General features: G+C 34.6%; 1 protein-coding gene across 1 annotated transcript in view; it reads left to right on the forward strand.

Annotated features, from left to right (window-relative positions):
- The window catches only part of LOC109094977 (mechanistic target of rapamycin kinase), a 170,037-nt gene that overhangs the window by 135,997 nt on the left and 16,999 nt on the right, over positions 1 to 17,041 (forward strand). Inside the window, 10 exon segments of the mRNA XM_042761448.1 lie at positions 5,678 to 5,812; positions 8,031 to 8,205; positions 9,472 to 9,607; positions 11,629 to 11,776; positions 12,864 to 12,986; positions 15,199 to 15,249; positions 15,251 to 15,282; positions 15,384 to 15,411; positions 15,413 to 15,446; positions 15,554 to 15,642. Coding sequence (XP_042617382.1) covers positions 5,678 to 5,812; positions 8,031 to 8,205; positions 9,472 to 9,607; positions 11,629 to 11,776; positions 12,864 to 12,986; positions 15,199 to 15,249; positions 15,251 to 15,282; positions 15,384 to 15,411; positions 15,413 to 15,446; positions 15,554 to 15,642 — 951 coding nt within the window.

Here is a 17,041-nt window from a genome sequence, read left to right on the forward strand (position 1 = left end):
ATGTTCCTAATAAACTGTTTAACTGCACTTGCAAGTGAATCTCAAATTATATTGTGGGATAATTAAATATATTCTAAATAAACTACAAACATAAAAATATATACATTTATTTTGTCCTCACATTCTTTCTTGTAACTCTTCCCTCTAAGTCACATACCTGACTGAACGGCTAATTATGCAGCTCATTATGCAGGCCTTTGTCTTCTCAGGTGTGAATCACACAGATATTCATGATAGTTGATGCCTACTCACGCATATGCCCTTTACAAACAAAAAGTGTCTTAGAAAATTTTAATTAATCAATTGTTTTCTGTGAGTGAGTAAACAAGATGATTTTAACATCATTTTGAAGCAAAAATTCTAGGCTACAAGCTCCAGGTTTGACAGTCTTCTGAACAAATGTTTGTGTATTTGTTTTATGACCTTATTTCAGTGACTTCAAAATTTTAGTTTTTCACTAACCATGCATAAACGTTGTTTTCCCAAAAACACGATAATGTACATACATGCTATTTACATATTATTGTAGCCCAGTTTGTACTGAATATGGTGTTTTCAGACTTTAGCCATGTATATGTTTAGAAGCAACTGAAAAAAGCACAAAATCAGGGCATGTCAAAACTTCTCCAGGCCCCCCAAAACCCCCTAGACCTCAGAGGTTTAACATTGATTTTTCCTCTGAAACACAAAAACGGAAATTGAAATAAAATTGATATTTTATGTTTTGAGAATCGCCAACCCTTCTCTGCAGATATTGTTGCTTCTGGTTTGTGCACTGTAAATCACAGAAAGTCTACAAAATATATTGTCTTCCCTCCAAAAAAATGTTTTTTGTCACGTCTGTAACGCATGTGTATTTCCCAAATCTAAAATAGCCTATAGAAACATGTTCATCGACAGATACTTTACTGATGTCTGGACTGATGTTTGGGTATTAAAAAAAAAAAAAAAAAAAACACAAAAAAAATGGTTCAATATATTGGTAATACATAGGTTACATTCTGTGAGAATTTATATTTCACACTCTAAAAAATATTGTATGGACGCAACAAAATAAAATTAAGGCAACAGTTTGCAATTATTTTTATTTTTTTTTATTTTTTTAGTTAAGGCAACTTCCTCTGAAATTAAGTTATAATAACTAAAAAACGATATTGCACTATACAGTAGTCAACCTTTGAAGTGGATCAAAACCTTTCATCAAAGTTGTCCTAAACCCAAAATGCCGATGCATTTTTGACTTTGCAAACCTGAAACCCTCATAAGATACTGTCCATATGCAAGAGCAAGAGATTAACACCTTTATTTCAACCCCCACAAGCTATAGGCTACAGAACTACCCAAAAAAAACAACCCCCTCCATCTTAAACCATCTGGAGTCAACTAACGGCTGCAAGGAATAGTGTGTTGTCATGTTAGTGGGTTGAAACATGCCTGCACTCACAGCAGACCTACTTTTTAAATTCATTATTTTCTCGCAGCCCATATTATTATTTTCACCAGATCATAATAATAACAAATGATCAATTGATAATTAATCATTATTTTTGCAAAAAATCATTGTTATTTGTGATCGTAGGCATTTGAGGAAGGCTTTAAGACCAAGCGGAATCCTCCGTCAGCTGCTCCTGCTTCACAGCGAGCGAGACTCGCGCTAACGGCACTCAGGTTCACCGTCAGCATTTTGATTTTAAAAAATCAGTTTGAGGCAAATACAACTTATTGATCATGAACCTAAACTTTTTGCAAGGCAGGAAAACATTCAGCCTACCTGAAGGAAAACATATTTCATTGTAAATGAATGCTGTTAAATAGAGAGAGAGAAAAAAAAAAGAAAAAAAAAACCTAGTGTAGGCTATTTTTAAACTTGGACCTCATTATATTGAAGTACAAATCCAAACACCAGAAGCAACCTACACTCTCTCAGTGTTCTTTCACTGAAAATTATGCATTTTGTTTATTCACAGGCTATATGGTTGAAACAATATTTTAGTTCAAAACTGTAAGTGCCATTGTTTAAAAAATGCTTTATTGACTAACGTTTCATAGACCTTCAGTTGTTATGCTTTAAAATTCCATGCCATTTGTAATTTCACAGTATTTTCACCTCCTAAATTACTACCCCAATTCTATAATGGTAAAATGCACCATTATTTATTTTTATTCTATTTTATTTTATTTTTTTAGAATAATTGTAGCCTACATAAATGGGTGAAGCAAAACAAATATGATAACTTTTTAACTGCAGACAGATATAGGCCTATATTATTACAAATATATTATCATTACAAATATTTGGATCCTCCCTTATTCTTTCCCTTAGTTTCTTAAAGAATAAACACGTATTTTCTACAAGCATAAACATTATAAATAAAGAATAAAAGAAATAATCTCAATTATCCCTTATTTTCCCATTTCTGAAGTTAATTGGCAACTCTAATGATAATGTAATTATATTTTGACTCCCCTGACAGTGGCACCTTCCTCAAAAAAAACAAAACAAAACAAAAAAAAACATTGTAGGATACATGCGAGCGAATAATAGATTTTTTAAAAAAAGAAGAAAAAAGTGTGTGCTTGGTTTCCGAACTGGAAAATGAATACAGCTCGTAAAAAATGATATGATGAAAAAGTCATGATACATATTATTAATTCAAAGAAATAATTTAAGCAATTAAAACCTTTTTTTGTACTAGATTCAGCTTGAATTTCAATACTACTAAACTGACTTTAAAATCTCATGGAGATTATAAATTGAAACGGTAAAATGTCACAGTGCATGTGAAATAGCCTAAATTAACTTGTAACTTATATAGTATCCGAAGACATTGATTGCATGTTAGCATAAAACTAACAATATAATTAGATTTTTTTAAAGGAACGATATATAAAATGGGACAGCAACCTTTATATCAAACATTTTTAAATCGTCCACAGCTGAGCAACGTGGGAGGCAGGTTCTGCTCCTGAGTGCGCGGAGTGAATGTGCATCCACAAAGTAATTTTCAGATGCAATGGGGAAAAAAAAAGGATAAAATGCTGACATAAACGAAACTTGTAAATAGTTAACAACATAGCCTAAATTAGGCCCAGACTCAGTTCCTAAGTATATAATGTATATTTGTTATTACCCACAGTAACAAATTTTAACCGATTAATCGCCTATTTTCATGTATTAAGTCATGTATAAGCTGCATTTTATTACATTCAGAAATAACAACGGCAGGCCTAATAATGTTGTAGGCTAATGTACCAACAGGACATTTTTAGATCCATTCACTTTACAACAAATCCTTTAAATATAACAAATTTATCAGAACAAGAATTAAAAATATATAACTCTAATGGATAAATATAATTGCAGTATATAATAATAATATAGGCTAGGCTATAAACAAACAAAAAAATTAATAATAATTTAAAGCGCAACATAAGGTAAGGTTGGGCTCTCTCATTTGGGACAAATCCAAACGTTTACATATTCGGTGATGTTGCCCATTTGAAGCTTAACTCTTATTCATTAGGTAAAATAGGCTTTGTAGTTCACGCGTGTTTCAAAGTGGACCACTGCTCGCTCCGGATGGCACAGTTAACGGCTGCTGTTTCCATTTTTGGTCACACCGTAAAGGCATGTGACTGTGTAATAACAATAGCATGCAGTAAGAGCCTTTGTGTAAAGGTCTTTCTTTTAATTTTTGATGTGTAGACTGTAGCCTAAGACTATCCCACGTTTTGAAATTGACTCACTGTAAATTTTTTAATGGTTTTTAAGGATGTTACAAATTTACATTATAAAAATATTAATTAATTACATAATACTTACATCAATAATAAAAAACAATTTAAAAATGTACTTGTGACAAATATTAAGTAATGTGAGAATATTGACATTTTGCATATAAATCCATTTCAAGTCAAGTCAAGTCACCTTTATTTATATAGCGCTTTAAACAAAAAAGATTGCGTCAAAGCAACTGAACAACATTAATTAGGAAAAACATGTGTCAATAATGCAAAACGACAGTTAAAGGCAGTTCATCATTGAATTCAGTGATGTCATCATGCAGCTCAGTTCAGTTTAAAATAGTATCTGTGCAATAATTTGTCAACGATATCGCTGTAAATGAAATGTCCCCAACTAAGCAAGCCAGAGGCGACAGCGGCAAGGAACCAAAACTCCATCGATGCGTCATTGAACTCCTCTGTTCACTCTGTTGAACTCCTCTGACCAGACGAAACCAGCAGTTCAATTCCAGGCTGCAGCAAAGTCAGATTGTGCAGAAGTATCATCTGTTTCCTGTGGTCTTGTCCCGGTGGTCATCTGAGACAAGGTCTTTACAGGGGATCGGCCTCTGGGGCTCTGCTTGTCCTGGTCTCCGCTGTCTTTTCAGGGCTGTAGAGGTCCTTTCTAGGTGCTGATCCACTATCTGGGCTGGATATGTACTGGATCCGGGTGACTGCAGTGACCCTCTGACTTGGATACAGACTGTATCTGGTGGCTACGGTGACCACGGAATAAGAGAGAAACAGACTAATATTAGAGTAGATGCCATTCTTCTAATGATGTAGCAAGTAGATCAGGTGTTATGGGAAGTGTTCCCGGTTCCGGTTTACCTAATTAATGCAGCCTAAAATCATTTAACGGATTTGGATATTAGAAGTGTATTAGTATGATATGTGTAAGCTAGGTTAAAGAGATGGGTTTTTTAATTTAGATTTAAACTGCAAGAGTCTGTCTGCCTCCCGAACAATGTTATGTAGGTTATTCCAGAGTTTAGGCGCTAAATAGGAGAAGTATCTGCCGCCCGCAGTTGACTTTGATATTCTAGGTATTATCAAATTGCCAGAGTTTTAAGAACACAGCGGACATGGAGGACTATAATGTAACAAGAGTTCGTTCAAATACTGAGGTGCTAAACCATTCAGGGCTTTATAAGTAAATAATCAAGATTTTAAAATCTATATGATGTTTGATAGGGAGCCAGTGCAGTGTTGACAGGACTGGGCTAATATCATCTCCAGTATATAGACCTGATGCGTCAAAGAAACAAGCAGGTGGCTATCTCTAGAATTTGGTTTTTGCACTTCCTTTTTTGTGGTAGATTTGTTTATTTCTATAGCATCGCTGTTAAAGAGTAATAGTGAAGTGAAGTGGATTTAGTTATTAAAAGCCTTATTTTTTTTATTTCGGGAATGAAGGTTAAATGATCGTTTGTTCATTGAAGTAAAATGGATGTAAAAGTTTTTTGGTAATCCTGAAGAAAGTGGTTTTAATATTAAATGTAGAGATACTTGATATTTTAAAACCATACCAGTGCCATTTTTAGAACGAATGTTTCTGAAAGTTTTTATTAAACAGTGAATTTTGCAATCCATAGTTTTGCACACAATAATCATAGAAGTGGATAATGATTCTGATTCTGATTTGTTCATAATTGACACTTATTGAACTGAACTAAATCAGTACTGAACTGACTGGAGCTGTATAATGACACTATTGTCTTGTTAGAGCTGCTTTACAGCAGAATTTGGATTTGCCTTATATTTGATGAAAAGTCTCTGATTCTGTTATTGTCCTGTGAAGCTGCTTTGAAACAATCTCTTTTGTATAAAATTGTATATAAATAATGGTGACTTGAGCTATCTTTCCTTTTTATAACTGTGGCTGGGGTTTCAGGCTTATGGCCGAGACCTGATGGAGGCGCAGGACTGGTGCAGAAAGTACATGCGATCAGGTAACGTGAAGGACCTGACGCAGGCCTGGGACCTGTACTACCATGTGTTCCGCAGGATCTCCAAACAGCTGCCACAGGTTTGCCAGTAGTGTTTCTTGCTCAAAATCGTCATTAGATCACTTACATGAGCCTGAAGCAATATCATAAATTATGATGTCCTAAATGTTAATATTGTTTTTAAAATTAAAAAATTCTAAATTTCAGTTTTATTTGGGATTGAGAACAGAAATTTTTTACAATGGTAAAAGCAATCAAACTCACAAGAGGCATGTGTGTTAAACTCATAGCAGGTAAATTATGGAAAGAATATTTTCAGGATGAAGACTGACTTTAACCCTCTGGAGTCGATTAACGCGTATACGCGTTTTGGGGTATTTTCTCCTGATAACCCCGAAAAGAACTTAAATTACACTTTCAGTTTTGATCGTACAGATAAGAGCAATACATCAATCGAATCTGTAAAGGGTCTACTTTTTTTTGTATACAGATATAATAACAACAAAACTTTGTGCACTTATAAAATAAAGATAACAAACAAGGAGTGCTGCCTGCAGCCTTTGTCTGCGCTGATCTTCAGTTACAAATGCGTCATTAAAATGAACTGTAACTCAGTGAATACTCAACGAAGAGACATGAGAGAGATATCTATAGAAAGCCTGACATGTCTACTTCTAAACCAAACAAGTGCTGCTGAAAACAAATATTCTGTGATAAAGTAATCCATATGAAAACAACGCGATGTCCGTTTTTCACGTCTCCCTTCATTATCTTCTAATGTGATCACGCCCCCGCGCCGAGCGCGCTATTGAGATTCAAATGTTTCACTGAAGCGCGCGGCTTTTGAATACGCCCACACAACAGAAGACAACAGCAAAACTGTTCTTCAAGTTTTTTTTATTTTACTGTTTGCTTCGCGATGAGAGGAATAAGACATAATTCACCCCCAAAAAGATGTGATGTGGTTGAGGATTTGGATTTCCTCAGAAAAAAGAACGAAGCACTTTATTCAGCAGAGATCATAAAATGAGTAAGTCTCTTATTTATTTATTTATATACTTGTACTAGTTTTCACATAACGTGTAAACATTTTACTAGTTAGACTTTTTCCAAAGACTTTTTCCAAACTATAATTCCTGACTAAATGTATAATCAAGTGAAATATTATGAAGTTTCAATAACAATATACACTACTATACCATTCAAAAGCTTGATGTAAATAATATAAATGTACCAATAAATGTAACTGTAACAAATGTAACAATCATTGCTGTTCTTTCAATTTATCCCCCCTAAAAAACCTTAAAAAAATATTCTCAGCTCTTTTCAACATTATTAATAATAATAATAATAATAATAATAATGATAATAATAACAATAAATGTAAATAAAAGATTTAAAAGATTTTTAAAAGGATTTCTGAAGGATTGTGTGACTGGAGTAATGATGCAAAAAAATCAGTTTGAAAGTCAGCTTTGATTTTTCCTAATAAACTGTTTAAACTGCACTCACAAGTGAATATTAAATTATTTGTGGGATAATTAAATATATTCTAAATAAACTACAAACATAAAATTATATACATTTATTTTGTCCTCACATTCTTTCTTGTAACTCATCCCTCTCAGTGACACAGCTGACTGAATGGCTCATTATGCAGCTCATTATGCAGGCCTTTGTCTTCTCAGGTGTGAATTCATGATAGTTGACGCCTACTACGCGCATATGACTTTTACCAACAAAAAGTGTCTTAGAAAATTTAAATCAATATATTGTTTTCTGTAAGTGAGTAAACAAGATGATTTTCACATCATTTAGAAAAAAAAAATTCTAGGCTACAAGCTCCAGTTCTCAAAAGTCCCGGGAACCAATGTTCTATATGTGTTTTATTGCCTTATTCAAGTGATTTAACATTTTTAGTTTTTCACTAACCACGCATAACATTTTTTTTCTCAAAAACACAATCATGTACATACATGCTGCTCACATATTATTATAGCCCAGTTTGTGCTGATTACAGTGAGATTAGACTTTAGCCATTTAGATATTTATAAGAAACTGAAAAAAGCACAAATGTCAGGGCATGACAAAACTTCTCCAGGCCCCAAAAATACCCTTAGACTCCAGAGGGTTAATATAACCAGATTATATTTTGTTGTTATAAATATCTGACAGTGTTTATACAATATCAGCTGTGAAAAGAAGTGCACTTTTAAAAATAACCACTTACTCTTGTCAGGTTATAATTTAGTAATGTTGCATAAAATTATGTATTCATGCACATTTCTTTGTCCACAGCTTACTTCACTAGAGCTTCAGTACGTCTCACCTAAACTACTTATGTGTCGTGATCTGGAGTTGGCCGTGCCTGGAACATATGACCCCAATCAGCCAATCATACGTATTCAGTCTATTGCTCCCTCATTGCAGGTCATCACCTCCAAACAGCGGCCACGCAAACTCACAATCATGGGTAAGACACAAATGAAAATGAGCTGTTTCGCATAGGCTGTTATAAATACTAGGGGCAATGAAAATTAACAACAGACACAAATACAAAAAATGTCAAAAAAAAAATGAGGATATACGGTGTTTTTTTTTGTTTTGTTTTTTTTTAGTCATTTTCTAGTGGTGGAAATTTTTTTCCACCAAGAGATTCATTCATTTTCAGTTCGTTCCCCAAATTGATTCGTTCAGATTCGTTCACTGATTCGTTCAGTGATCATTTCTTCATATTACATAAATACGCCAGCAGGTGGTGAAAAAGAGTGTCTTATGTGTTATGTCTTAAGTCAAGGAATGTATTCACTTGTTACAAAAACTGATTTGGCTATATTTAAATGTGTGCATAATCACATTAAATAAAGTCTAAATAAGTTGTTCAGATGAACAAAGCACAAGGTTTTCTTGCATAATTAACATTTTATTGTTTGGTCAGACAGTTCATATATAATATATTCACATTAATAAATCAGGGATTAAATGTGGAGTTATGTTCTGTAGGCTAAATATGAAAACAAGCGTATGTGCACAGTACCTATAACTGCGCTTTGTATCTGCTGATTGCTGATTGAGATTGACATGCTAAATGGTTGACTGACCCGCTATACTCTCATTCATTTCATTCACGAACGAGATGTATCAGTTCATTCAACTCGTTCAGGAACGACATATGTACCAGTTCAGTCATTTCATTCACAAACGAGATGTACCAGTTCATTCAACTCGTTCACGAACGAGAAGATCTCTCGATCTCGTTCAGACTCAAACGACACTCGTTCAGTGAAGGGCGTATTCGTTCACTACATTCAACAAATCACATGCACCGTTACATCTCATACTCGAAGGCTATTGGCTCGAGCTTGAGTAATTCTTTGAAAGGATGAAACAGTTCACAGATCTACCCGGTTCACCGAGCTGCGCATGCACTGCGAATAGCACCGCGTTGCTGTGAAGGGAGGAATTTCAGTGAACAAGAAATATGAGTCAATGGATTATGTGAACGAGAACGATTCGTTCACCTAAAAGATTTGTTCAAAAAGAACGATTCGTTCACAAAAAAAAAAAAAGTTTAGTTTTAGTTTTCTAGTTTGTGAAAAAGGGTTGTTTTTATGAGTGCAAGCTTTAATTTTATTGTCTTTTTTCCATACAAACATATAATATAAATGTGAATGCATGTGTGACATTTGATATGGTGAGACAAAGCTTTCTCTGTTCTGTTCTTTTCTGCATCCTGCAGGTAGTAACGGTCATGAATTCATGTTCTTGCTGAAGGGTCATGAGGATCTACGGCAAGACGAGAGGGTCATGCAGCTTTTTGGCTTAGTGAACACTCTACTGGCTAATGACCCAGCCTCCCTGCGCAAGAATCTGAGGCAAGCCTCTTGTATTCAGGCATCAGAGAATCACAGAAAATGTCATTCTTTGAAACAAATTATATAAGTCAAACAAGACTAAAGCAAAGCAAATAATAGCTAAAGCAAATAATATATTGATATCTTGTGTATTTTTTCAAAAATTACTTAAGATAATTTAGTTTTTTCTAGTTTTCTTTTAGTTTTTAGTTTTTCTGATGAGTGGAATCAGTGCTAAATAGATTCAGAATGTTTTGACACAAGAAGTACAATACCAGTACAAATTAGTAGTTAACCAATATACAGTATCACCATGGCTGGTATATCGGCCAGTATTTTTGCATTTTTTAATTACTGGCACATATGTAAACCTGTACTGCCCTTCAGGAGTTACATAAACCTTGCAAGAGTTAGACTTATCAACTATAACTTTTGCAACAGTAAGTTATTTACATATTTCTCAAATGCAAAATAACTATTTACACAGATCATCATGACCATCAAAAGTTTTCTTAATGTAGTATGTTGCCTGCTTGAACATCAATACATTTAATATGATAAACAATTTGATAAACAGCTTGCAGATTCTGCAATAAATATGCAAACCTATAAGTATGTCTTCACTAAAACATTTTAATGCATAAAAAATGTAATGCAGGGACTTCAGTGAACATTGAATTGAATAAACATTTTGAATCTATTCCCTGAAGTGGGTAAATTAAAAAGATTAACAAAAATTACCTGAACTGAATTTACCAACTTTAATGCGTTAACGTTTTTGCTACTGAAGTTTAAGCCGGATGTCCAGATGCATCCCACCACTCTAACTCGTGAAACCCTAGTGCTGGAACACAGTCCACACACTTACTTCTATGAAAAATTTATTATATCCAATCCACTTAACCTGCAAGTCTTTGGATGATGGAGTAAACCGGAGAACCCAGAGAAAATATGCTAACACAGAGAGGAACATGCAAACTACACACAGATATATAAGCCTATATATGTGTAGTTTGCCTGTTTTTCTCTGTGTTGGCATGTTTTCTCAGGGTGCTCTGGTTTGCTCAGCCAGTAGTCTAACCAAGGAGCAACAGTGCTACCTGCTGAGCAGAACTGGTATTATAGTGGCCTCCTCAAATATGTCCACCTTAAGCAAAAATATGATATAAATATGAGCAAAACAAAGTATAAATGTGTTTGATGCTCGTGCTTTTGGTATTTTAGAATATTCACAAAAATCTAACTATGAATGTCAGATGTTTTTAAAAACTTATAGGGGTAACAACATACTTGTTACATTTATTTATTTATTTAGCAGAAGGTTTTATCCGAAGCAACCTGCAAATGAGAAACATCACAAATTCTGAATCTTGTCCTCTAAAAAGGTTGAGCCAATATATGGCAAGGAATCTTGAACTGACCTGACAATTAGAAACTTTGTTGATTCTTCTATCCAGAAGCTCTTGTCTTTTTTTTTTTTTTTTTTTTTTTTTTAAGATTGAGCTAATTTCTTGTAGCCATTTCTTCATTTGTGTCATCCTCAACCTGTTATTCACATAGAGTAATTATTCTGTTGTCAGGACTTTCTCATAGTCATGACTATAGGAATCTGGCCTCATATTTAAACCCAGTAAAACAGAAAATCATACTTTATCATTTTAGGTTAAGTTTAAATTTAAGATTAGGTTTTTGATCACTCAGGAGAACTTAAAAACATACCATGTGAATCAAAAGATACTTCAGTTAGATTTTCACTCATAAGAATTTCTAGGCAAACATTTTAGGGAAAAAATATTTAAATTATTTCACATTAAATTGTTCTAGAATTTTTTTTATAGCTAAAAATATATTTTTTTTTATGGCCCATTATTTACCAAGGGTTCTAATATTTGTGGAGGATGATATACAATGCTCTCATACTCGGTAGACATGAGAGTAGTCTAATTACACTACTTATTCCAAACTGATTCAAAATTTGATGCTCTAATTTTTGTGGCTCATGTTTTGTATTGGTTTCCTCTACTGTATATGTCTTTGAACAGTATTCAGCGCTATGCTGTGATCCCACTCTCCACCAACTCTGGTCTGATCGGCTGGGTTCCTCACTGTGACACGCTGCACGCACTGATTCGAGACTACCGAGAGAAGAAGAAGATCCTACTCAACATTGAACATCGCATCATGCTTAGGGTAACATGTCTCAAACCTGTCAAATACAGCTTCCTGTTTGCTATTAGTCAGTCAAAACTGAACATTTTTACTTAGAAATAAAATGTTTGTCTTTTGTTTATAGTAGTTTTATATATAAATAAAATATACATAGTTTGTCTATATTTTTAATGTCTTTAAAAAAAAATACATTGCCTGGGAAGGGACATGTTTGTTAATCAAAAATTATTTCTCACCAGAACATACTCGGCTTGGTTCATTTCCACTTCACACTACAGATCGGTTTGCGTTTTCACTGCAGTTTAGTACCGCTTTAGAGTGGGCGGGATTATAGACATGTTGTTATAGTTGCGCCGCCTCTAATGCCGTGACATCATCGTAAACCCGACTCAAACAAACACAGAACAGTGGAGCATATCGATGGAATGGTGTTGTTCATTCTCGGTATGTGGATCTAATCTGTCGGCTGTAGTGTCTCATGTCACAAGTTCAATGACGCAGATAGTGGCGATTTCTCCCCAGCCAATCACTGATCAGGGTTTACACGTCACGTTTTGATAATGGTACCGTTTCGCCTTGGAACCACAGCTGAGGTGGTACTGAAAAAAGTACCAGGTACCATACACTGTAAAAAAAAAAAACTAAAAGCGAGCCATGCCGTACCATACAGTGGAGAAGTGCCCACCAGTGAACGCTCCACAAAATATTCATTCGTAAAAATGTGATTATTTTTGTCCAAACAAGTAGCTTTTGTCATACCTTTTTGAGATATCTATGCATCTAATCTAATATAATATAATATAATATAATAACATCAGCAATGTCTTAATGCTGATGTCATCATTTTTAATTATCCTAGATTGCCACATGAAAAATAATTGTATGTGAATGTGACCTTAACATAGGATCTCATGGCCAAGACATAAGAATGTCATTACCCCTTTGTCACGTCATAGCCTATTATGTTCCCACAAGTTAACTATGTCATGGGCACAACAAAACGAACTGAGGATGGTGTGGGAGGACATGAAGAAATTAAGAAGTAAAATTGATCTCCTAAATAACCCATTCAATTAAGTGTTGACTAAAACTGTGTCATTTATGGCAGATGGCACCTGACTATGATCACTTGACTCTCATGGAGAAGGTAGAGGTGTTTGAGCATGCAGTGAACAATACAGCGGGAGATGACCTGGCCAAACTGCTCTGGCTTAAGAGTCCCAGCTCAGAGGTTTGCAATCATCATCATCATCATCATCATCTTTCATTCTCATCAAAAAATTGTGTTGTATATTTAGCTTATGGTCATATTTTCTGACCAAAGTCCATTCCAGTCACTTCATCTCAGGGCTCAAATAGATGTGGGCGAATTGTAAAATTTATTTAGGAGCACTTGAGTTAAAAAAAAAAAAAAAAAAAAAAAAACACACATTGCACAAAAACACATGGTCCTTAAAACTCCTAATGTTCAATTGTATATCAAACATCTTAATTATAATTTTAAGAGGACTTAAATTTGGGGGCAAAAATGTGGATACTGTCTAATGTGATTATTAAACTTCAAAAGGCTGGGATTTTAATAACCGAATATGTTCCAGAAATATTTAAGATATATGTTCCAGAAATATTTATTTTATCTGAACATTTAAAAAATGATTATGTACTGTATAAATACAGCTTGAATATTTTTGTTTTGTTTTGTTTAAAGGGGATGGGGGTGGACAGCGGTTAATCAAAAAACTTAAAAATGGCACTTCATACCCAAAAGGTTGCCAACCCCTGTTCTAGTGTTGGCGGTTTCAGAGCAGTTCGCAATCGCAATCAAAGAATACCACACTTTTATGACGACTATATATACAGTATATATGTTTAAGTCTTAAGTATGTGTATGAGTATGTATTAGAATTACCATAATTATTGAAATATTACAATTACATAATTATTAAATAATTATTACATAGATTTTAAAGCATAAATATTTAAAAACCTAGTGGACTTGTTTAAACTTGTTCCCTTTATTAAGGAAAAAACACATGATTTGATATGTATCAAATAATGTGTTTTTTTTGTCCCTTAATAAAGGGACACAAGGAGACATTTACACCAAATGGTTTAAAATTATTCATAGTTCCAGTTTATTCATAAAAATGTTTTCATAGTGCCCCTAAATTTTTTTTATGCAGTTGCAATATTTTTCTTAATTAGACATTGTGTTGCTGGGAGTATGTGCGCTCTCCAATTATATGTGCTGTGGGGGTACTTTTGGCTGGTTTAAGCCTATTGTGGACTAGATGAAAATGCTGTTTTAAAAAATCGTTTTTTGAACATTAGAATATTAATTAAAAAATTGAAATAATGCTTTAATTATGAAACTAAAGCCTCCAGTAAGTAGTGCCAAGTTGCCAAGTCAATCATCAAGTCATTTATTTAACCAGTTTTCATTAAGCAGCTAATTCATTTCAGGAACAAAGCACGTGACTGAGTAATTGATTCATTCAAAAATGCTGGTTTACACAGTTCTTCTGTGTCTTTGTTCATTGCTGACAAAAACAGACAATATTGTGTCTAAAATGTAACAAAGTATTAAAAAAAATAATTATATATACAGTGTAACTGTAAAAAAAAAAAAAATTTAAATAGCCAGTAGATGTTCTATTGTCAGTGTGTCTATAGAGGGTTACAGAGGGTTATTTTGATACTACTCCACTTTAGAACATTCTCGACTAACTATAACTGGACTTGACACTATGTCAACTAACTCTCATTCGAGTATTATGAACTTAACTGACTTGAGCTAAATAAGACACTATTGCCTTTTTAGAACGCTTTACAGCAAAATCTGAATTTTCTCCATAGCTGAGTTTCCATTCCTTCTGCTCTTTCCTGTGTATCCCTATGATTGCCTGCTTTGACACAATCTGTACTGTATAACGTGCTATAGAAGTAAAGGTGACTTGACTGTTAGTAGACTGTTAGGTTAGGGTTAGTAGAATAATTTGACATGGCAAAGTTACTTATAGTCAGTAGAATGTCTGTTGAGGACCATAAAAAATCATTTGTTAGCAGATATTAAGCAGACAGTGTATTCTAATAACTGCTAGTTGACTGCTAGTTGACATGTAGTTGCAAAGTTACTTAAAGGTTATCTGACATGGACATTTCATCAAGAGTTTTAGATCCACATTTTACTGAGTCAATTTTTCTGTTAGTGGTGAAATTTATACCATTTTATATATATATATATATATATATATATATATATATATATATATCTATATATATATATATATATATATAATATATATATACACACCACACACTATTGTCTCTATATAAATGTGGTTGTTTTAAGAAAAAATTATAAAAATGAGATTCAATTGATCACTTTTTCATTCTTTTATTATTTTAATTAATTAATTAAAAATGGCTAACTCTTCATACAGGTTTGGTTTGATAGGAGGACCAACTACACCCGCTCACTAGCTGTCATGTCCCATGGTTGGCTATATCTTAGGGCTTGGGGACAGGTACCAAACTAAAATTGAAATTATTGCTTAACTCTTATCAAACTAGTTTAATTCATTCATTAATTTGATCATGCATAATCTTTTTTTTCCTCCAACCACAGACATCCTTCCAATCTGATGTTGGACAGGCCTCAGTGGAAAGATACTGCATATTGATTTTGGGGGACTGTTTTTGAGGTAGGATTTTTTATTATTGTTATAAAACACAACAAAAATAATCAACATACAGTAGTTTTGTTTTTTTTGCACATCTGTTTTTTTTTTTCTCTATATATATTTAAGGTTGCAATGACCAGAGAAAAATTCCCCTGAGAAAATACCTTTTTAGATTAACCCTGATGTTAAACCAATGCCATGGAGGTAAGATGGTGTTGAAGCCCCAAATGTTTTCTTCACCTTGCATTAAATAGTAACTTTTCTAGATACTGGGAAAACATTGATTCTAAATATGTTTTTTTGCCTTGGCATTAGTCTCATTAAATAGAGATTTCCTTGTTTGCATAAAAAAAAAAAGTAAAACATTACTACTTAGTGTATATATACACAGTGGGTACGGAAATGTATTCAGACCCCCTAAATTTTTCACCTCTTTGTTATGGGTTGGCAGCCAAAATCATTTAAGTTCATTTGTTTCCTCATCAAGGTACACACACAGACCCCCATATTGACAGAAAAACCCAGAATTGTTTGACATTTTTGCAGATTTATTAAAAAGAAAACTAAAATATCACATGGTCCACTCCCAAAAGTATTCAGACCCTTTGCTCAGTATTTAGTAGAAGCACCCACCCTTTTGATCTAATACAGCCATGAGTCTTTTTTGGGAAAGATTCAACAAGTTTTTCAACACCTGGATTTGGGGTACTCTGCCATTCCTCCTTGCAGATCCATCTCCAGTTCTGTCAGGTTGGATGGTAAACGTTGGTGGACAGCCATTTTCAGGTCTCTTCTCCAGAGATGGCTCAATTGGGTTTAAGTCAGGGCTCCTGGCTGGGCCAGTCAAGAACAGTCACGGAGTTGTTGGTGAAGCCACTCCTTCATTATTTTAGCTGTGTGCTTAGGGTCATTGTCTTGTTGGAAGGTGAACCTTCGGCCCCAGTCTGAGGTTCCTGAGCACTCTGGAGAAGGTTTTCTGTCCAGGATATCCCTGTACTTTGCCGCATTCATCTTTCCCTGCGATGCAACCAGTCGTCCTGTCCCTGCAGCTTTGAAAAACACCCTCTACAGGCATGATGCTGCCACCACCCATGCTTCACTGTTGGGACTGTATTGGACAGGTGATGAGCAGTGCCTGGTTTTCTTCCCCACATACCGCTTAGAATTAAGGCCAAAAAGTTCTATCTTGGTCTCATCAGACCATAGAATTCTCACATCTTGGAGTCCTTCAGTGTTTTTTTCATGTGTCTTACCATGAGGAAGAGGCTTCCGTCGGGCCACTCTGCCACCAAGGCTCTTCTCCCCCGATGGCTCTCAGTTGGCCAGACGGACAGCTCTAGGAAGGGTTCTGGGGCGCTCCCAAACATCTTCATTTAAGGATTATGGAGGCCACTGGCTCTTAGGATCCTTAAGGCAGCAGACGAATTTTTTTTGAACATTGGCCAGATCTGTGCCTTGCACAATTCTGTCGCTGAGCTCTTCAGGCAGTTCCTTTGACATCATGATTCTCATTGCGCTGACATGCACTGGGAGCGTCAGGTCTCTCTATCGACAGGTTGTGGCTTTCCTAATCAAGTCCAATCAGTATAATCAAACACAGCTT

This window comes from Cyprinus carpio, chromosome A8 (assembly GCF_018340385.1).
Source record: "Cyprinus carpio isolate SPL01 chromosome A8, ASM1834038v1, whole genome shotgun sequence".
Classification (NCBI taxonomy): Eukaryota; Metazoa; Chordata; class Actinopteri; order Cypriniformes; family Cyprinidae; genus Cyprinus; species Cyprinus carpio.